The sequence below is a fragment of the Chenopodium quinoa genome, unplaced genomic scaffold, assembly GCF_001683475.1.
Source record: "Chenopodium quinoa cultivar QQ74 unplaced genomic scaffold, ASM168347v1, whole genome shotgun sequence".
Taxonomy (NCBI): domain Eukaryota; kingdom Viridiplantae; phylum Streptophyta; class Magnoliopsida; order Caryophyllales; family Amaranthaceae; genus Chenopodium; species Chenopodium quinoa.
In genome coordinates, this window is record NW_018745684.1 from 5,169,533 (window position 1) to 5,193,808 (window position 24,276).

Sequence of the window (24,276 nt, forward strand, 5' to 3'; positions counted from 1 at the left end):
AGGGTCCAATGAGCACTGCACACGAGACAAACAAATCAATAGTCAGCCTATAACAAGAAATAAACTGGGAAAACAAATGAACTTGACTAGCATAATCAGACGTACTTCTCATAATATGGGACGAATATTAAATTGTCCCCCGCATTCACTGATTGCCTGATACCCCGTTCAGCATAGTACAACACATCAGCAGAGTTTCCTAAGATTCTAGCGGTGGACATCTGCTCAGGGCATAACCACCCAACTTGACAAGGAGATTCTTGCTCCCATATTTGCTCCTGGAGTGCTCTGCATGCATGATAAAAAATGAGGGAAATGTTAAGCATTATTGTACCGCTTAGAAACTGAATACCACTAAACTGAATAACATAAATTGAGTACCAGTTGAATTACCTCATGCATATTTGAATGAGGGAAATGTTAAGCATTGCACCGCTTAGAAATTCCGTCACATCTTCTTTGAATAGCCATGCCGTTGCATCATCATCGTAGTGGAACATTTCCTTAGGAAGCTGAATTTGGATGGGGCTGTCATCAGGCAACACGCAAACACGGTTGTGCAAATAAGCTAACTCCTGGGACAGCGATTGAAGCACCGTGTCTTCAACTAATGGAGTAGCTTGCGAGGCTGAACCTAGTGAAGGGCTCTTCATCGGCGCCTTTCCACTCACCGAGCCATGTTCAATTCTGTTCTTTGGCCCCTCCACCCTCTTCTTTGGCGTTTGGCTTATCCTCGATGGCTAATAAGTATGATCACACAAATGGTTAGAAAAGATTTTGATCACAATTTTCGGGAAGAAAGGATTAACGCGTGAAATCTAAATCTAAATTACCTGGTTCATCAACCGTATCCAAGCAGATGGCCATTGCACAAAACTACCTTTTGCTGCCCAGAGTGTAGTGAACTCCTCATCCTCTACGGGCACAGGTATTAAGAGGTCCTCGGACCCGGGAACCACAGAATGGATCCCGACAGAATAATGCTCAGGCAGAAGAGGTCGAAGATGGACCGTACCTTGTTCGGCCGGTTGTGCACTACCATAGGCAACAACATGCAAAGGTCCGTCATATGATTCGCCCGGGTGAAGAAGTTCACAGCGGGTCTCTTCCTGCACCAATTACGAAGATACTTCATTTACATATACATAACTAAGTATCTTAGGTGTAAGATAGGAGTTAAATCAAGCATTGAGTTAAAATCATGAAAAATGGGCAAGTTAGAACTGATTTAGGCCATTTCGAGCCGTAAATACGTTAAATGAACCTCAAACTTGTGATTTTGCTTTTTTTAGGTCGTTTCAAGGCATAAATATTCATAACTACGTATCTTAGGTGTAATCATTGAGTTAAATCAAGCATTGAGTTAAAATCATAAAAAATGGGCAAGTTAGAACTGATTTAGGCCATTTCGAGCCGTAAATACGTTAAATGAACCTCAAACTTGTGATTTTGCTTTTTTTAGGTCGTTTCAAGGTATAAATATTCATAACTACGTATCTTAGGTGTAATCATTGAGTTAAATCAAGCATTGAGTTAAAATCATGAAAAATGGGCAAGTTAGAACTGATTTAGGCCATTTCGAGCCGTAAATACTGTAAATGAACCTCAAACTTGTGATTTTGCTTTTTTTAGGTCGTTTCAAGGCATAAATATTCATAACTACGTATCTTAGGTGTAATCATTGAGTTAAATCAAGCATTGAGTTAAAATCATGAAAAGTGGGCAAGTTAGAACTGATTTAGGCCATTTTGAGCCGTAAATACTGTAAATGAACCTCAAACTTGTGATTTTGCTTTTTTTAGGTCGTTTCAAGGCATAAATATTCATCACTAAGTATCTTAGGAGTAAGATAGGAAAACAAAAAAAAAAAACCCAAAACGAGTCCAAAAAAAAAAAAAAAAAAACCGAGCGCGAAGGGCAGATGGGCAGCCGGAGGGGCTGCCGGAGGGGATGCCGGAGGGCACTGCAGCAGCACTGCACAGCTGCTGCACAGCTTCTGCAGTGGTGCAGCAATGCTGCTGCACAACTGCTGCACAGCTGCAGCAGCTGTGCAGCACCAGCAGTGCTGCACCACTGCAGCAGCTGTGCAGTGCTGCTGTAGTGCCCTCCGGCATCCCCTCCGTCAGCCCCTCCGCTTCCCAATGAGAAGGAGAAGAAAGAGAAGGAGGAGAAGGAGAAGGAGAAGGAGAAAGAGAAGGAGGAGGAGGAGGAGGAGGAGAAGGAGAAAGAGAAGGAGAAGGAGAAGAAAAAGAAGGAGGAGGAGGAGGAGAAGGAGAAGGAGGAAGAGGATAAGGAGGAGGAGAAGGAGAAAGAGAAGGAAGAGGAGGAGGAGGAGGAGGAGAAGGAGAAGGAGAAGGAGGAGGAGGATAAGGAGGAGGAGAAGGAGAAAGTGAAGGAAGAGGAGGAGGAGGAGGAGGAGGAGAAGGAGAAGGAGAAAGAGAATTAGAAGGAGACTGAGGAGAATGAGAAGGAAGAGCAGACAAGAACAACACATGCATTGAACTTAAACAATTGAACAACACATGTAATATAGAAGTTAAATCACAGCTAACTTAACCATTTCACAACACAATCAAAAAACAAAATTACCTTGAGAATAGGAAAGTGATGAGGTGTCGGAGTATCAAGCCCCCTTGTGTTCGCATGTGAAGGAGTACGAATCTGCAACAGTGTATTGATAGTGAAACATTAATTAGAACCGTACCCACGTAACTCAACATATCAAAACTCGAAGAGTTGAATTCTAATCATTTACCTCCTGTTCTCCTTCTCTTCGTGGGTGGCTACTTGAGTCGGCCGGTGTTGTCGAGGAAAAGGGCAAGGTCGGCAAATTCATTTGCCTCGCCCATGCATTGAACTCTTCGCGCATCTCATTGCGCACTTGCTCTTTAATTGAAGCCACTGTGGCATCGAAGTTCTGTGGCGAGTTCACACTTGCTCGGGATCTTCCAGATTTGGTATATTCGGAACCCATTACCTTCTCCCATCCTAGCAAGCTCCCCCCAGCACCTAATACCCGTCCCGGATGGTAGGGCTTTCCCATAGCCAAGGTGAAGGGGTCATTCTCTACCGTCGGGACGAGCTTGCCTTCAACAAGCTCTCCAGTGTACTCAAGCTGTAGCAAAAACAAAATGGCAACATGAAGTCAGTGTTTATATAAAGTGATATACATGCAAATGAATAAGTTAGTTCACTAGTTCATAGTTGCTTACTAGCTTATCCGTCATTTCTTTGGTTTTTGGAGCCTTGATGGACCATTTTCCGGTCTTCTTGTCCCGCGAATGCATAGAGCAAAAGAAATCCCCAGCACGACTCACCAACGTACTGGTCGTGGAGTCAGACGGCGCTGTGGAGGACCCTAGAAGCGCAGTGGGGTATACTCCTTCATTCACCCACGTATCCCTCCACTCATCATACGTCATTGCTCCCATATGATGGTGGTATTGCTTTTGCAATGCATTCCGGGAATTCCGCTCCCTCATTTCCTACGCAAAAAGATATGTTAGTTTCATTACTAATAAAAAGAACGATAAATTAAATACGCAATTTTCATCGGACTTCTTTAAACTTACAATTTCTTCTTTTTTACATTTTTGAAGAACGAAAGCTTCCCAATCATCCTTCGAGATGCTAGGCCATATTTGCCATGGGAGTTTCTCTTCATCGATGACATCATCATCACTGGGATCTCCTTTCTTGTTCTTTGGTTTCCTCACAAGTTTCTTTGTGATAAACCGACGAACTAAGTTACACTTGAAGCTTCTGAATCTTGCCGCAAGTAAGGATTCAAACACCCTTCGCTTGGCGTACTCATTTGGAATGTTAAATAGACTCTGCAAGCACAAATAACAAACATTATTAGTTTGCCCATAACATAACAATAAATTGAAATTGTTTATAAATAATCACATCAAATCAAACTTACCCTGGTATCATTCCAAAACGTGTCAATCAAGCCTGTAGGTACGTCGCTCATACGAAGTGTAATGGGGATTTTGAGCGCACAAATCCCAACTTGACCAGCATACTGACGACGCCATTTACCTGAGGGTTGCCCTACGCTGTCATACTCCAACACCATAGGACCGATAGGTTTCTTGAAAGCTGTCGTCGGACCCCTCTGCTTTTTCTTCGCTGGTGCCTGCACCCCCGCTCCACTTTGATCCTCACGAAACGACTCCATATTGGCATTATCGATTGGAGGTGCTTGCTCAGCTGCAATTTCAAAGTCATCTATCATTCTCTCCAATACATCTTGCGCCTGATCTTCTGGCTCACCCAAATCAGTTTCCTTGTTCACATCATACGGCTGGTCCCCATCATTAGATGAATCATCTGAGTTAGATTCAACATCCTCAACTCGAACATGGAATCGATCACCCGCCATTAGCTGTTAAAACCTGTCATTACAAACATAACACGTTATTAGCTGCTGAATCGTAAGGTAAACTTATAATCATATATAAATTGCTGAATTATAATACACATAAACTCTGAAAATGGTGATGCAAGTTACTTTATTCATTTAAAATAATATAAGAAAAATGGGCAAGTAATTCAACAATTTCATTCATTTTCACCTAAAATGTGATTTTTTTATTCTTTCTACGCCTGCAATTCAAACTAACAGAAAATATACAGTACCTCAATCTAATATTCCTTCATCGTGGTCTGATCTCATGTAATTGGCTTGGTCGTCTATCTCATTTGGCACAGCAGGTCTAGGAACAGTGAAAGGTGCCGAGTCATCAAAGGCATCATATTCTTCCTCATCCTCGACATCTCCAACGCCAAGGATCCTTCTTTTGCCGGCTAGCACAATAGACCATTTTGAGTCGGCAGGGTCAGATACGTAAAACACCTGTTTAGCTTGAGATGCAAGGATGAATGGTTCCGCACTATCATTCAGGTTGCCAAGATCTACAAGAGTAAAGTCATCAAATTTGACGTTACGCCTGATATTATCAACCCACTTACACCGGAAAAGAGAAATCGTGAAGTCACAATAATCAAGCTCCCATATTTCTTGAATTCGACCGTAGTATGAAAACTCCGCATCAACGGGTGATTTATCCTTAGCACTTGCAAACTCCCTAGACGATGCCACAACCGTTACACCACTGTTTTGGGTCGAGGACGATTTCAAATCTTGACGCTCGGTCCAAAATGTGTACCCATTTATGTCATATCCCTCAAATGAGCGAACATCATCCCTAGGACCATAAGCAAGCCACCTTACTGTAGCTGTGACACTCTCATCCATTCCACCCATCACTCGATCACGAAACCAACTCACAAACTTCTTATTGTGCAACTGCATCAGTGCCCTTTCACCTTTCGACGGAAACTCATCACGCAAACTAGCCATGTGCTCGTCTAAATATGGGTGAACATCTGCAACATGGTGCAACACATATAGGTGTGCTTGTAAGAACTTCTCTCGATCAGGTGACATTCGTTTCGACCCGATTGTGCCATGACCATCAAGTCTACCTTCATGTCGAGAAGTAGGAATACCAATAGGTTCAGCAACGGCTACATAGTCGGCCACAAAATTACCAATCTCCTCGGCCACGGTCCCTTGAATCATACTTCCTTCCGGGTAAGCCCGATTCCTAACTTTATCTTGCAATGTACCCATGTGTCTTTCAAAAGGATAGCACCACCTCAAGAACACTGGACCGCACAACTTAATCTCACGCACCAAATGAAGAATCAAATGCACCATTATGTCGAAAAACGAGGGCGGGAAGTACATCTCAAATTTGCACAAAGTCACAACCACATCCGCCTGTAAAGCATCAAGGGTACAAGGATCAAGCACTTTGTTACATATTGTATTGAAAAACGAACAGAGGCTTGTAATAGCTTCCCTCACGTGCTTTGGCAAAATACCACGTACTGCAATTGGTAGAAAAACTTGCATCGGAACATGACAATCATGGGATTTCATGCTTGTTAGCTTCAATTCTCCATTTAAGGATACAAATCTTTTCATGTTAGATGCGTACCCCGATGGAACCTTAATGCCATACAGACATTCACAAAACCTCCGTTTTTCTACCCTTGACAATGTGTAGCAAGCCGGAGGTAAATAGGCCTTCCCCTCTTTGGCTTTTCCCTCATTTTTCTTCTTCGACGCATCCGCGGCCTTTCCCTTTCCCTTGCTCTTTCCCTTTCCCTTTTTCGAACCCAGTTCTTTTTCCTTTTCCTGTTCCTTTCCCTTACTAACCCTTTGCTGAACCCACAATTCTGGACGCACCCCCATCTTTTCCAAATCTAAACGTGCACCCTTTCCGTCCTTTGTCTTGTTTTGAATATTCATCAGTGTTCCCACAAGAGCGTCACACACATTCTTCTCTATATGCATTACATCAAGACAGTGCCTAACGTCATGTTCTTTCTAGTACGGGAGCAACCAAAAGATTGATTTTTTTTTAAAGAGAGCAACTGATTCAGCCGCTTTTTCAGATTTCCCAAATACTGTTCGTACACCCTTGACCCGAGCATAAACCTCCTCACCAGTCAGTGGCCTAGGAGCAGTCCCCTCCTCCACCGTCCCATCGAAAGCCTTTTTCTGCCGACGGTACGGGTGATCGCGCCTGAGCAACCTTCTTGTCCTCAAATACACCTGTTTGAAAGAATGATCAAGGCGTCTGCTTGGCATATCATCAATACAAATGGGACATGCCTGTTTCCCTTTATTCTTATACCCAGACAAGTTGCCATATGCAGGGAAATCATTAACGGTCCACATAAGAGCTGCACGCAATGTGAACATCTCATTCTTATGAGCATCAAACACGGAAACCCCTTCGTCCCACATCTTTCTCAAATCATCAACCAATGGCGCAAGATACACATCAATGTCGTTTCCAGGTTGCCTTGGCCCCGATATCAAGAGTGAAAGCATTACATATTTCCGTTTCATGCACAACCAAGGAGGCAAATTGTAGATTACTAAAAGTACCGGCCATGTGCTGTGCTGGGTGCTAAGAGTGCCAAATGGATTCATCCCGTCCGTGGACAAACCAAGCCTTAAATTTCTGACTTCATCACCAAATTCCCCAAACTTCATATCAAGGTTCTTCCATTGCGGGGAGTCGGCTGGGTGCTTCAGCATTCTTTTTTTCTTTCTTCCGTCTGCATGCCACCTCAAGTTTTTAGCGTCTTTTGGTAAAGAGAACAGACGCTTAAACCTAGGAATTATGGGAAGATACCACAACACCTTAGCAGGAGGTCCCTTCGTACCAGCATTGCAACTCTTGCGCTTGTAGCGCGACTTCTTGCATCTTGGACACTCCTCCAATTTTTCATATTCATTTCGGTAAAGAATACAATCATTAGGACATGCATGTATCTTCTTATACTCTAAACCAAATGGACACATGAGCTTCTTAGCGTAATAGTAAGACTTAGGAATTTCATTCCCATCTGGCAACATCTCACTTAACACGCTCAACAAGGAAGTAAAACTACTGTCCGTCCACCCATGCTTCGACTTAATGTTAAAAAGAGTTAGCACGGCTGATAGTTTGGAGTATTTTTTGCACCCAGGATACAAAGGCTTTTTAGAAGCCTCCGATAATGACTCAAACACGTCACCTTCAAAACCACGCATCATCTCATCCACACCTTCATCCTCATGATCATCCTCAAATCCCTCCTCAGCACCATCATCATCAATATGTTCATCATTCTTGTATTCCTCGTCCACACGGATATCATTGCTTCTATCATCATGCACATCGTACCCAATAACATCCCCACTGTACTCTCCTTCTTCACCATGCCAAATCCACACATGATATTTAACCCTAAACCCACGACAAACTACATGATCTCTAATGATATCAACACTATTGACCACCTTCACATTATTACAATCAACACAAGGACAATAGAGGCACTCGAAACCCATTCTGCGCTGATAAGATGAAGCCGTCTCGCAGAACTCTTGAACCCCATTAAAGAATTCCAATGTATCACGTCTACCATACATCCATCCACGATCCCTCTCCATTAAGTAAATTGTCTCTAAACATGGCAACATATTACGAATAATGTATAATTGCTACATCTATTATATATACAAATCAAATTCAAACACACAACATGCATATAACATCCATATAGATACAAAAATGCACATATGCTTCCAAAGGGTCCTTATCACTCCAACCTAACCCATCCTTGAACGTTTACTCTCACTAGTGACTGTATATCAGATTTCCAATTTTAAGGAAAATCCGGCAGCATTTCCCCCCAGTTCTCCAAGTACACGACGTAGGTAATTACTTACCCACATATGTACCCAGAGAACATGGTGATCCAGGAAATGCTAAGCCAAGATGTTCCTTAAAATCGAAAAAACTGACATACATTCACCACCTAAGTGAGAGTAAACGTTCAAGAACAGTCCCAACCGGGGACTATTCAAGACTTTCTCCTAATGAGAAAGCCTTGAACGGGTATCTAGGCATATGATGATACATGCAATCAATTAAAAACCAAAGGTTTAATCACACATCATGATAGAAGATGCACCAAAGTTATATCACACGCCAAACTCATAAAGAAAAGTTCTTTTTCAAACCCTAAACCCTAAACCCTAAACCCTAAACCCTAAACCCTTAACCCTAAACCCTAAACCCTAAACTCTCAACCCTAAACCCTAAACCCTAAACCCCTAACTCTAAACCCTAAACTCTCAACCCTATACCCTAATTAAACCCTAAACCCTAAACCCTAAACCCTAAACTCTCAACTTTGTTCTCTTAAATACAAAGGACTAAATTATCCTCTAAACAAAAATAAAATTCTCAACTTTATTAGTGATGATTAATAAAGTTCTCATAGGAATTTAGAAATATAGGTAAATGTAGCTTGTACTAAATACAATAACAACTATTTTCTATCCATGTCTTTGGCTGAAATTCAGCAATAAAAGCAGCAATAAGGTTGAGGGCAGTTGGTGCATTGCTAAAATTTCATTCAATTCATTCGAAGCCAGCTTGACAGACACGGTATCATCACAAACATCTGTCAAATTATAGTAATAAGATACAAGCTAAGGGTATATCATCTTTTCAATACCAACATCACAGACCCAATTCATGTTCCAACATCACAGACCCAATTCATGCTAACACAACAGGTGACATTCGATACAAACCCTAAGCTAGCAATTACATGAAACTTGTCAATATTAAGTAATTTAAATACCAATTCTTCAAAAACCATAACAATGGAGTAAAGCTATTACGACTTACCTAGCAATGAGGAGCGCTATAACAATGGAGGAGCTGCTACATATACTTCAATAATGCAAGCATATATGGAGGGAGGCAGAGAAGATAAGCTGAGTGCGTGCGTCTTCTTGGCAATGCAGAACCTCAAACGTGAGGATGAAGAACAGGGGAGTGCGTGCTTGAGGAGAATGAAGAACTCAACAGGGCAGAAGAACAAATGGAGGCAGAAGAACAAAGCTTCAATTCAATGGAGGAATGGTTTGGGGAGAATGAAGGCGCGCGTTTTTGGAGGTGAATTGAATGAAGAACGTTATTAGCACAGTGCGTGTTGTTTGTATTCAAAAACCCGAATTTTTTTTTTAAATTGGCAACGGTTAACCGTTGCCAATCTACCCCTTATATTTTTTTTTTTAAATATTATCAACTGGCAACGGTTAACCGTTGCCAAATAGCAAGTTGTTGGCAACGGTTAACCATTGCCAATCTACCCCTTATATATATTTTTTTTTAAATATTATCAATTGGCAACGGTTAACCGTTGCCAAATAGCAAGTTGTTGGCAACGGTTAACCGTTGCCAATCTACCCCTTTTTATTTTGTTTTTTTTTTGTTTAAATTTTAGCATTTGGCAACGGTTAACCGTTGCCAAATGTAACCAAATTTTTTTTTTTTTTTTTTTTTTAAAATGGCGCTCACAGCAAGTTGGCAACGGTTTTCATGAACCGTTGCCATAGGGGGGTTGCCTAATTCTTTTTTTCTACTAGTGTTTTCTGATTTTTTTTAGAGAGAAGTAGAGAGTGTTTTTTTTTAAAAGGAAAAGGGCAATAAAGTCACACCAAGTCATATTTGTGGGCTTTATATGGTAATTTGCGGGCGATGTTTAACAAGTCCCCTCTTTTATGGTCCACATAGATTTTTTATCAATATAATACGAAGTATAAATTAATCATCTAATTACTTCACTTGCACAACCTTATTTAATATACCATATCATTAATGAATGAAGCCGGTCTCGCAGACAGGCCATGAGACAACGACACTTGACATCCCAGTTTTTCGCCAAGTGTCGAGCCACGTAGGCTTATAGATATTATTGTGATTAGATTAGATGTCACGTTAGATTAGATTGGATAGATTTGTTTAGGATATAAAAGTATACATAAAATAATTTATAATTATTTTGAAAAAAATTTATCTTTTTATTGACAATAAAATTTTACTTATAGCGACACACCACATATTATAATTAGTATTAATATCTAATTAACAATAAAATTTTACTCCTATACAAATAACCACGTAATTATAATTATAAATATGGCCATATATCATTAATTTTTTTTAGTCTACCATTGATTTACCATCAAATCTTTTGAATTAGGTATTCTTCATATTCGGTTGTAATATTTTTGTGTATGTTTGTGATTTATTTGTGGTTTGTGATAATAAGATATATATAAAAATACAGAGTATCATATCATCATATCACAAAAATAAAGTCGGATCTCGCAGTTAGGCCACAAGGTAGGGACACTTGACATTCAAGTTTTTCTCCAAGTGTCGAGCCACGTAGACGATAAATAGATGTTATTGTGATACATATGATGCTAAGTAAGCAAATTTTCGATAGATTTTTTAAGATTAAATTGTTGCATATATAGTGTTTTATTATTGATATACTTTTAATATTTCATATTTACAAAATTAATCATAACTTTTTATTAATATCATACAACTTAGTTATATTTTTATCATAAAATTCGTTTTAAAAAGATCTTTAAAAAAAAATCCATTTATAATATAGTTTATTTATTTAAAAAAATAGAAAATTAGTAAAAATAATATTCAATCAGAAAGAATAATTTTAGTTTGGTAAAAATACTTTCAGTTCGGTAAAAATACTTTAAATTCAATAAAAATAATAACAAAAATATCTATTTACAAACAAAAACTACAATAATATACTATTATATAAATAAGCGATATCATATGCTATGATATGTCTAAATATTATGCATTATCAAAAGGGAATATATGACCGTATTTAACATTCAAGCCAAAAACTTTATCCTAAAATTTTATCAACAATCTGGGCATTGCCTGACCACAAAACCGGTATATAACTAAAGTAGGCATTTTTCGGAAGCATTTAGAGCGCCACATAAGAAAAAAATATTATTTCGACCAATGAAATATTAGATTTCTATTTTATTTTAGAATTAAAATATTCATTCACCACCTAAGAAAAAGTAACAAATGAGATTTGAGAATTTAACCACGTAGGTAAAAAAATAGCAAATAATAATTTACGATTTAAATTATTAAAAAAACAAAAATTATCTTTTATATTAGGATTTAAATTATTTAAAAAACTAATTAAAAATTATCTTTTGATTTAATGATTTTGTGTAAATGAGATAATATTTTCATAATTTATTTCAATTTAATAAACTCAACTTCTACGTAACCAATGAATAAGTGTAAAATTAATCAAATAATTTAAAAACTTAAGAAATATATTTACCTTAAATTTATGTTAAAAAATTATAATAGCAAAAGCACAAAAAAAAATTGTTAGATATTAAGAGATTACAAGAAGTATACATAATGAAATATAAAAGAAACCGTGCATCGCATGGGCCGGGCTTAAATCTAGTATATACAAATAAAGTATGTATTTTTTAAGAACATTCGGTGCGCCACATAAGCAAAGACATTAGTTTAACCAATGAAAAAAGATATTCACATTATAATTTAGAATTAAAAAAAATCAATTTTCACATACGAAATATCAACGAATGAGATTTGAGAGTTAATTTTTATGAGTCACATAGGTATAAATAACTACGAATGGTGATTTGATTTAAATTATTTAAATAACAAAAAAAAAAAAACTTTTCACATTAAAAATCTATCTTAATATTCGTCAAATGAGATAACATAAAGAAAGACATTTTTTTTTTTGACAAGAAGAAAACGAATTTCATTAATAAAATGCGTCACTTACATATAATTCCTAAGAAATCAAGAATTCCAGCACAAGTACGTAACACCTGAAAACTAAATACATCACAGATTCAACCAACAATCACCTTAATAATAAACTTCATCTGAAGCAATACAATCAGTGAGTTAGCACTGATTCAGTTTGAAATCCATTGATGCGTAGTAGTTTGAGTGAAAGTACTCATGTGGTCATCTGGATTCTAATGGAGATTATAAAACCCTAAATCTTTAATTATTGCCATATAAATAGAAAAAAAAAATAAACACAAGAGAAAAATCATCATCCCAAGGACTGCATTCTAATGGATTCTAATAGTAGGACTGCATTCTGCAAAAACAAAGTCGAAAAGGGTGCACCTCCACACATTATGTCAGGTGAGGAGTTGTGGGAATGTGTGAAAGATCTTCCGAAGGCTACAGATGGGCCCGAGTCACTTCAACGCCTCAAAAAAGAAAAGAAGGGGTGGTTCAAGCAAAGCATCCTATGGGAGCTTCCCTATTGGAAGCATCTGCGCATTCGTCACAACTTAGATGTCATGCACATTGAAAAACCCTGGAAGGAACCAAGAAAAACCCTTCCAAGGAGAAAACCTAGAGTGAAAGACTTTAATTTTGAATCAAATAATAACTTCTACATCTACATATAAAGACATAATTTTGACCAATAAAAAAAATTACATTTTATTTTAGAATTAAAAAATCAATGACCACATAAGATTAAAAAATTCACGAATAAGATTTGAGATTGTAATTTAAATTATTAGAAAATAATTATAGTAATTTAGGATTTAAATTACTAAAAAATAAAATAAATTTTTTTTCTAACATCAAATATTTTATTCTAATATTCGAACGAATGAAATATCACATTTATAATTATTTTTATAAGCTATAAATTCAATTTTCACATAATTAACATCAACGAATAAGATCGCATTATAAATTAAAATAATAAAAATTATCTTTTTCCAAAGAAGCAATAGAAATTAATCAAAATATTTTATTATCTAATTAAGTAAATTATCCTTTCATGAATTTATGAACAAAAAACCCGTGTATTGCATAGGATTTCATTTAGTATAATATTAAGCAAATAGCTCTCATAAAACTTCGTATAAATACAAGTGATGTATTAAACAAAACAAAGGGAGTACAATAAAACTGTACTACTATTTTAAAACAGGAAGTTTAAAAGACACTTGTCCAATTCCTGCTTTTTTGATTTTTTTTTTAATTTAAATTTTGCATTCAAATGAAGTGTTAAAAAAAATAATTCTCTATACCAAACGCTTTTAATCCCTTCAAAATAAAATGATCAATTTTTCATTTCCATAAAAAATTACCCCTTTCATATTTTATTACTTGCTCCATTTCTCTATGCCTTAGTTTTAGGAAGAGTAGTAGATTGTAATAAAATATGATGAAAGTGGAGTTGGTGGAGGAATGAAAAAACTAAAAAAACAAAAGTAAGTATAATTGGGGGAAAAAATAGTAAAATATTGTTAAAAATTTCCAATAAAGTAAATGCAATCTTTAAAACGGAGGAACACATATAAGAACACAACAGAGGAAATTGTACAATACTCATGTATATAAAGCTTGCCTATAATGTCAATAACGGTGCGTCCATTGGTAAATCTTCCCGTCGGTCCTTCGTAATCGATACCATTAGGCATGGAATTCGCCTTAAGAAGGGACACAATGTAGTTGTTGTTTCCTACATCTACGTCAGAATCTCCGAACACAAAATTTGCTATTTGTTCTTCTGTTCCATAACTTCTATGATTGCTAAGCATACTTAAGGAAATGAGCATCAAGATAATGACTGTTCTTTGTTTGTTTTGAAAACTACCCATTTTCTAGCAAATCAAACTAAATTGAACATAATTGAAAAAATAAACAAAAAATTGCAAGAAGAAATACTCAAGTTTTAAAATTTGAATAAAGTTAAGAAAATTTTCAGACAAGTATACAAAGGAAAATTTTAGAAAGGGATAAAAATATCCAACCCAGCTAAGCTGCCATTAGGCAGTAACAGATTATTCTGATTAGGATAATTATCCTGTAATGATCCTGTAACAGATTATTTTTTATTTTTTTTTTGGTGAGGGATGAAGTAAAAATTGTACAGAGTATTAATATGATAAAAATATATTATGTGAGACCAGACTCAAAGTGACTTTATTTTTTTTATTTTTTTTTTTGATAGGGAGGGGTGATTTCATTAAATATTGATAGTCATTGTGCAATTACAATCATCCCTTAAGAGATCTAAATTTTAAATACAAAACAACTCTAAACTAATTACACAATTAAATTTTGACATTTTTATACTCACTTCATTCTTTCCTAAATAATTAACACATTTGACTTTTTTTTTATTATTTATATAATTAGTTTGACCATCGTTTTTTAGTTAAGTATAAAAAACATATTTTATCATTAAATATATTGTTAAACAGATATTAATATAAGTTTCATGATATTATCTTTCAAAATATTTCCCTCAAAAAAAAAAATATTTACTAACATTTAATTATATCATATACATTATATATTTTAAGATCAAATTAGTACATTGACATGTGTGTTAAATTTGACTGTGTCAATTTATTAGAAACGAAAAGAGTAGATTTTGACTCTTTTAAATTGGATATTTGACATTATAATATCATATATTGACGTTCTAGAATCAAATTTTTACATATTTATTTATATGAAATTTTGATGTTTTTGTATCAGATTTTAATATTATTTTTTTACATTTATTTTTCACATTTTAGAAATAGATTTTACCTACATATATCAGATTTTAACTCATTTACATCCGATTTTGACAGTTAATATCATTTTTTCGACATTTATTTTATCAAATTTTGACTTCAGTTACATCATATTTCAATAGTCTAATATCAGATTTTGACAATGTTATACGTAGATTTTTAACATTCTAATCAAAACTCCTTTAGAGACGCAACAAAATAACTAAGAGCACTTACAATGGTGAGCAAAATATTTGCCCATGAGCATATTTTGTGAGCAAATAAAATGCTCATCATCCACAATGGTGAGCAAATCCAAAAAACCGATAAAAAGCCCATGGGCAAATGTAAAAATGCCCATAGCTTGGGCATTTTTGGTGATGAATAGTGTTAGAAGTGGGCCCCACATGTTGCTGAATTGTTTAAAAAATGTTGGCTGCCAGCACTTCAAAACGACGCGTTTTGGGCTAGCAGCCTTAATGGCTCGCCTCAAAACGCGTCGTTTTGAGCTCCAGAATTAAAAAAAAAAAAAAAAAAAAAAAAAAAAAAAACTAGTGCACTGTAGCGCGTCAGGGCTTGTAGCGAATGGGAGTGCGACACGTGTTCTGTTGCAGGCTGTTGGCCAATGAAAAAAATAGCCGTTTTACAACGGTTATAATCCTTCTATAGCATTTTCCGAAAAATATATTTATTAAAAAAAAAAAAAAAAATTACCAACGGTCATAAAATTAAATTCTCTATAAATAGACATGCATTTTGATATGTTTTGATATAATTTCGTAATCACCTAAAATCCTCCACTTTTTTATTTTCTTAAGCATTTTAAATTTGTAGAAGAATATATTTGTTGCAAAACATCCATATTGAGGTAAATTTATTTTTTTTAAATATTTAAATTTTTTTTTAAATATTGGTTATTTTTTAAAAAAAATATATACATGTAGTTATGTATTAAAATTAGTATATATGTGATTTTTGGGAAAAAAAAAATATTGTATGGCATGTTATGTAATTGCTTTATGTAATTGAAGAAAGTTGTTGATAATTTCTCCTTTACATTACTAAATTTGTAGTAAATATAGTGTTGCAATTATTGGTTAATTTTATTTTAAATATATACATGTAGTTATGTATTAAAATTAGTATATGTGTGTTTTTTTTTTAAAAAAATATTGTAGGCCATGTACTGTAATTGAAGAAAGTTGTTGATGTTTTCTCCATACATTACTAAATTTGTAGTTAATAAAGTCTTGAAATTATTGGTTAATTTGTTTTTTTAATATTAAAATTTAGTTATGACTTTAAATTAGTATATATGTGAATTGGTTAATAAAGTTGTTGATATTTTTTTGGATTTGTTGTCATTTTAATTTGTTTTTTGAGTAAATCTTAGTAAAAATATTTATCTTTTGTTTTGTGATGCAGAATCTTTTAATGGATCCAAACAACCCAAATTTCCGTCAACAATTTTCTGGTTTTAGTGATGATTTCCTAACTAATCCCGAGTTTCAATTGTTCTTGCAAAGAATGGGCAATACGTCTTTGCAACCACCTCCACAGTATCAGACACCTACTCAGTTTCCCCTACGAAACCATGTTAATGAAGAATGTACACCTGAAATTGAACATGATAGCAACACACAATTCGATGAGAGCGAAGAAGACAACGTACCAGAGACGCCGCAATATCCTCCACCAGTTCCCGAACTGAAATCCAACCAGGTTGTTGCACGAGCGACTCGAATTTGGTCAGTTGCGGAAGATGAAACTCTGATTGGGTTGTACTTGGAGATCAGCGAGAATGCTATTAAAGGCACGAGCCAGAAAGCAACTTCCCTTTGGCGCGATGTACACGCAGCATATCAACTTGCTCATGCGGAGAAGCCGCATATACTTCCACCAAGACCTATGAAGAGTCTGACGTCGCACTGGAGAAGGTTGGCAGCAGACACACTACAGTGGATATCTTGCTATGATGAAGCAGGTAGACTTCCGGAGGGAGGGAGTGGTTACAACGAAGCTGACCGTATAAAAAGTGCGTCGAAGCTTTTCCATCTCGCCCAAGGTCGTAATTTCGCTTTTCCTCACGCTGTTGAAATGCTTAATAGAGATCCAAAGTGGAGGCCAAAGCTGAGATGGTCCTTGTCAAAGGAGGAAAGAAAAGCTGTTCGTGATGTTGAGGAGCAAGGTAGTGCTGGAAGTGGGAAGAGGTCCAGAGATGATGGAGGGGATGAAACCCCTACGGATGGTTTTTCATCTGGAGGAATACAACGACCCGAAGGTGTGAAGAAAGCAAAGGCCAAGCGTAAAGGGAAAGAAGTAGCTTCGGACAGTGGTTCGTCTGAGCTTAGCGAACGAATGAAGGAATTGGCAACAATTCGCGAGAGGGAGGCCATTCTGAAGGAAGAGCGGATCAAAATTGAAAGGGAGAAGGAACAGAGGAAAAGGGAGGAACTTGACATTCATAAGATGAAAACCTGGTTTGATATGGTGCAAGCTATGAAGAATTCGCCTACGCCACTCACTCCTGAAGAAGAGTCGTACAAGAATTTCTTACTGGGTAAATTACAGGGCTTATAAGCATGTTTGGTTGTAGTAGGTGTGCGCTTGTATTAGTTAAGTTTTTAATTATGCGCAATGTAGTCTTTTATGTTTAACATGTATTAGTGGTGTGTTTAATTTCACTGTCATATGTAAACTTGTATTCTGATTTTCCAATATTGAATGACAAGTTATTTAACAAGTTGATTTCAGTTGTCATTGTTACCGACATAGTTGCATTCAATTGTTGTCATTGGGTAGTCACTTTTTTTCTGATTTCACTTTAACTTTGGGTCATTCATGGCAACAAAATTGCAATAACTCTTTATCATTCAGTAGTCACATTTTTGTCATTGTGTAGTCACATGTTTCTGAATTAACTTTGTCAGTATGCTTTAACTTTAGGTCATTCATACCGACATGGTGTAGTCACTTTTGTTCTGAATTCACTTTGTCAAGATTTGTCATTGTCAACTAGCATAGTATACCTATTCCGTGGCTGAAAATTTGAATGCTTTAGTTGGTGTGGTCATTCAGATTTGTAACCACATATTCATTTGATTTATTTGCTATATATAGTAGGCATGGCACATATCCACAACCACACCAATTAAGAAAATTACAATATTAATACATGATGTATTCCAGACCATCATCAAGTTCAAGTTCAAGTTCATCTTCTTCCAATAATGAAGAATATGATCAACTCGTTGATGAACTCTTCACATACCAACCCACATCTTTCCTCATGCCCCAAACACAATCCCAACGTACTTCAAAATCACGTAGAGGGGGTACGAACAGAAGAGATTGGGAAATGGGACATGCCAGGCTGTTCAATGATTATTTTTCCGATAATCCTGTGTACAATACCACCCAATTTAGAAGAAGATTTCGTATGCAACGACCTTTGTTTTTACGTATAATGAACAAGGTCGTTGAAGGTGATGTTTACTTCCAGCAGCGTAGGGATGCAACTGGAAAGTTAGGCATATCACCTCTGCAAAAATGTACAGCCGCGATACGAATGTTAGCCTATGGCATGGCTGCAGACGCTGTTGATGAATACGTTCGAATCAGTCAGTCAACCGCTCGAGTTGCCCTACAACGTTTTTGTGCCGGGGTCATTGACCAGTTCGGAACCGAGTACATGCGAAACCCTACAACTGATGAATTGGCCCGGATACTGCATCAAAATGAACTGCGTGGTTTTCCAGGCATGATAGGCAGCATTGATTGCATGCATTGGGAATGGAAGAACTGTCCAACGGCTTGGAAAGCGCAGTACGCCGGTAGGAACAAGAAAGCAACGCTAATACTGGAAGCCGTTGCGGATCAGGATTTATGGATATGGCATTCCTTCTTTGGTATTCCCGGATCTTGTAATGATCTTAATGTGTTGTACCGTTCACCAGTGTTCGATGAGGTTCTGCATGGTCGAGCTCCTCCGGTAAATTTTACGGTTAACGGCCATGAATACAACATGGCTTATTATTTAGCCGACGGCATTTATCCGAAGTGGGCAACTTTTGTTCAGGGTATCACATTCCCTCAACTGGCCAAAGATAAAATGTTCGCTGACCACCAGGCTGCCGCTCGAAAGGACGTTGAAAGAGCTTTCGGTGTGTTGCAAGCTCGATTTGCAATAATACGAAAACCGTCGCTGGCGTACGATGAGGACATACTGCGGGACATAATGAAAACATGTATCATTATGCACAACATGATTGTTGAAGATGAGCGCCACAACTACACTCGAGCCGAAGTTCTAAGAGCCTTCTACGAAGAAGATCAACAAGAATCAACACCAGCATCAACATCTACAACGCCACCGTTTGAATTCAACGTAGGCCGACCTACCAACTTTGATTTCAACGCATTTCTACAGCGAAAAGCTTCCCTCCGTGACAGAGAAATTCATCTATCTCTGAAACGTGATTTAGTCGAACATATTTGGCAACACTACGGGCCACGTAATTAGGGAGAAATTAGCACGACTTAAATAAAGCCAAGTACTATGGCGTAGCTACTTTTACTTGTTGTGTTTATTTTATTTCCTAAGTTTAATTACGCATGACGTTGCAAATGTAATTGGTTTCTAGTATTGTACCGCTTTTAAAATAAATAAAAACATTTAAGAAATTTTGAGCTTTTTTAAATTTTTTTTTTATATAACGTACTTAATTTTACGACAAATTTTAACGATAAAAAGGACAAAAATAAAAAAAATAAGTTACACAAATTTTAACTAGTTTTTATTTATTTGGAGTAACATTGTTAAAATATAAATGAAATAAATAAGTAAAGAAGTGTTGTGTAGGAGAGAGAAAGTAATGGTGGGGTATTGAAAAAGTAAGAGAGAGAGAGTGGTGGGTGGGCAATTTTTTTGCTCACCATTGGGAGAGAATATGTGAAAAAAATTTGCCCATGAGCAAAACTTATTTCTTGAGAGAGAAAGTGGGTAGAGAGAGAGTGGGTGAGCATTTTTTTTGCTCACCATTGAGAGTGGTCTAATAGATAGTTTTCCACCATTTCTTTTCTCACTCCTCTTGTCCCACTTCCACTTCCGCCCAAAAACATAAACCACCATGTATAGCACCTCACCCACCTAAATAGGAATTAATAGAGTAGCTAGTACTACGTAATTAGGTACGAATGCAAATGGAGGAAAGCAATAGATACTGCAAAAATTGTGTTACTACTGGAGGTGCTGGATTTAATGGTTCATATCTCATAAAAATGCTCTTAATAATGGGGTATTTACTATTATCATGCCAAACTACTCAGAAACTTAGTTGATTAGTGTAGGGGAGTGTGTGGACAGACTCACGGTGAATACGTTTTACACAATACAGCGGGTAGGAGGAAGAAGATGAATAGCTTGGTCTTCTAACGCCATTAACTGCAGGTGGCAACACATTTGCACAAACAATAAAAATATTATTTTAAATTCAGCAATACAATTTTTAATACAATATATTTACAAAAGTGCTAATGTTAGAAACTGGGCACGCCTCCTAAAATAGGTATTTTTAAAGCAATAGAATGAAAATTCATTACTAGGTTAAAAATTTAATTAAAACAAAGGATATCAACTGATGACCTTCTAAAGCTCCTTCGACTGAAAAAATCGAATGAGGAAACAACAAATAAACTACAAGCCCTGACCAACCCTATGAACTAGACCATACCACAATGGCAATAAATCCCCCCAAAAAAACCCAAACTCGCATTTCCAAAATGGATTTATTTGAATACGTAGAAGATTTAATGTACTTCATATGAGATAAAGCACATTATTACAAATAGTTATTACCGTGATAGTGAAAGACAATAAAATCTGAATTTTCCAATTTGAAAAAGTCTAAGGGACCCCATTGTCAAACAAGCTAAGAAGACCTTTTTTTTTTTTTAATTCTTTTGAGGGCAGAAGACTTGAAGTCAACTAAAGACAAAAATGGAGAATTTTCAAATCTAAATATTGGAAAAATTCATGGGAATAATCCCACCTTTGGGCCATTCTTTTTTAATAATCCCACCTTTGGATTATTATATAATAATCCGACCTTTGGGTCCCTTTAATTTTTATTGGTCCCAACCGATCATGTAACCTGTTATAACAGGTTACATGACACGTGGCGACCTTGTAATTGGTCCAAAAAAAAAGTTAAAAAAAATCAATTAAAAAAAACCTTTTAAAAAAAAATCCACCCATCCCATTCAACCCCAACCACCCACGAAACCACCCCATTCAACCCAGCCACCCACGAAACCACCCAATGCCCTTCATAGTCAGCCCCACAGCCAATTCCTACCTGAACCACCTCCATCCACGAAAATTCCCACCACCAACGCCCACGAAAAATCATGAAAATACACAAAAAGTAGACCGTAAAAAAACCCATCCACAAAGTTGATGAAAAAAACCCACAAAATTCAGACTCTAAGAAAACCCAGAGTTCACAAAAATTCGAACAAAATTAACGAGAACTCAAAATCAAACCCAAAAACAAAGAAATTCGAACAAAATGTGAACAGAGTTCACGAAAATTCGAACAAAATCAAAGAAAACTCAAAAACAAACCCAAAATCAACGAAATTCAAACCAAAACTCAAACAAAAATCGAAAAAAAATCAAACAAACATGAAATTTCGATTAGAGAACAAAATAAAACCACAAAAATCGAAAATAAACAAAAACAAACAAAATTTTCAGACAAAACAACATACCTTTCCCATTACTTCTTCCTCTTTAGGTTTATATGGTCAAATTCGACCATAAAAACTCCAGATTTGGAATTTTTACGGTCGAATTTGACCATGAATACCAAACTTCGTTTGTTGGCGAAAATCCAACACCACAATTCGTTTGTTGACGAAAATCCTAAGAAAAAGATAGAATGAAGAAGAAAAAGAGAGCAAAAATGGAGGAGGAGATGCAAAGAAAGACAAAGGAAAGAGAAGAAGGAGCAAGGAAAGAGAAGGAGATGGAGGGACATGAGAAAGGAAAGAGGAGAGAGAATGAAGGAGAAGGGCTGGGGGTTCGTGGTGGCTGGGTTCGGGGTGGGGGGTTTAGGGTGGTGGTTATGGTGGGGATAGGGCTGGGTTTCAGATGGGGGTTTGGGGTGGTGGTAATGGTAGGGTGGCTAGGTTTTGGGTGGGGGGTTTTTAATTATTATTTTTTTTACCAATTATGTAATGACACGTGTCAATTTAACTTTAATAAAAAAATTTACCTACTCAACCGGTTTCTGGTCAAATGGGACCAATAAAAATTAAAGGCACCCAAAGGTCAGATTATTAAATAATAATTCAAAGGTGGGATTATTAAAAAAAAAATGGCCCAAAGGTGGGATTATTCCCATGAATTTTTCCCTAAATATTTTCTATCTATAGTTTTTTCTATTTTTATAATATTTTTTCTTCCTAAAAAAATAATTAGTGATTGAGATATTCCACGCCATTTAGTTTTGCTGTGATTAGAAGTATAAAAAAAAAATCCTTGGAATAGTATTCCATAACTATATCTAAAGGGAAAGACTTGAAGTCTGCAAATAAGATCAGACTTTAATTTGTGGGATTTGGTAGAATTTTCTAAGAAACCTATGTGTAGGGCTGTAGACTTCCATAGCATTTTGTACACGAAATATTTTTTTTTAAAGAAAACAAATATTTGTATATTTGATTATTAATGAACATTGTAAGAAAAAAATAAAATATTAGTGATAGCTCACAATAAACTTTTTTTTTTTTTTTTTTTTTGTGTTTAATTAATAAAAATTTTGGTCAAAGATTTTAACCTTTAATCACTAAAATAAAAATGCGAAGGTATTAGGTGCGGATTGCCATACGAAAATTTGCGTGCAGCAAGCTTGGCTGATATATATATTTCATTTGTTGGTTGATATGTTTCATGTGTTAACTGATATGGTTTTTGTGTTGGATAATATATTCCTTTTGTTGGCTATATGTTTTTTCTATATTTTTTTTTTAATTTATGATACGTTCCTTTTATTGGCTGCCATATCTGATATATTTCTTTAGTTGGCTGATATGTATATTTTAATTGTTGGCTTATATATTTTATTTTGTTGGCTGATATGTTTATTTTGTTGGCTTACATGTTGCTTTTGTTTGCTAATTTTATCCTTTTGTTGGTTGATATACTTCATTTGTTGGCTGATATGTTCCTTATGTTGGCTAATAAGTACCTTTTGTTGCTGATATATTCCTTTTGTTGGCTAATAAGTACCTTTTGTAAGTTGATATATATATTCCATTATTGCTCTTGTTGGCTAATAAGTACCTTTTTGTTGGCTGATATATATTCATTTGTTGACTAATACGTTTTTATTAATGTCTGATATGTCCCTAATGTTGACAGATATTAAACATTAATTGGCTGATATGTTCATTTTAATAGTTAATATGCGTTATTTGTTGACTAATATGATTAACAATATACAATATACTTTCATTTCTTTCTCTTTCCTCTTGGCTAATATGCTCATAAAAAATAAAAAAAAAAAGTATAAGCTATTCCATTACACAAAAACAAACAAAAATTACACCAAACTCCACTTTTTCCAAACACACGTCAATGGCGCCTCCTCAACATCTCCATCACCACTTTCTCATTTCTCCCCTTCAATGGCGGATTCACCAAAACCCCACTCACCAATCCTCACGCCATGCACCCCACCGATCCCACGGTCCATCGAACCCACCAACCACCGCAACACCAGCCGAACCCACCAATCACCGACGCCGCACCATTAGGACATCTAATTGTAATTTATTTTTTTTCGATTTAGGGTTATTTATTTGTTTTAATTTGTGATTTGTTTTGATTTTGGGAATTTCTTTTTTTTTTCTTAGTATTATTTGGAGATTTTGGGGATGTAGACCTGGATTATGGTTCAATGTGTTTGATTTTGTAGGTGGTTGAAGGATGGAGTGTTGTTGCCGCTGTCGCTCCTGCTACCTTCTCAGCGCACGAACTATTGGGTGCGAACTGGCCGCACCCAATTTTGTGAATGAAGATTACCACTATATTATGTAGAGAGAATAAAGTATTAATAGGAAGATAAATCATAATAAGAAAAAAAAGACATTGGAATTTAGTTAATTAAAATGGATATATATATAAATAAAAAGCCAATGACAAGTAAAGGTTATACCGGGATCCCATGTTGAATTGTTGAGAGAAATAAGAT

The 24,276-nt window shown here is 36.0% G+C and overlaps 2 protein-coding genes across 2 annotated transcripts; both read left to right on the plus strand.

The window, feature by feature from the left end:
• Positions 1-15,723: 15,723 nt before the first annotated feature.
• On the plus strand, positions 15,724-17,732 carry LOC110717829 (glutathione S-transferase T3-like). Its single transcript, XM_021896613.1, has 2 exons — positions 15,724-15,887; positions 16,445-17,732. The coding sequence occupies exon 2, from the start codon at positions 16,454-16,456 to the stop codon at positions 17,597-17,599; it is 1,146 nt and encodes a 381-aa protein (XP_021752305.1). The 5' UTR covers positions 15,724-15,887; positions 16,445-16,453; the 3' UTR covers positions 17,600-17,732.
• A 462-nt stretch (positions 17,733-18,194) lies between these two features.
• LOC110717978 lies at positions 18,195-19,541 on the plus strand. The gene has a single exon (XM_021896781.1). It carries the CDS (start codon positions 18,195-18,197, stop codon positions 19,539-19,541), a length of 1,347 nt encoding a protein of 448 aa, XP_021752473.1.
• Positions 19,542-24,276: the final 4,735 nt, after the last annotated feature.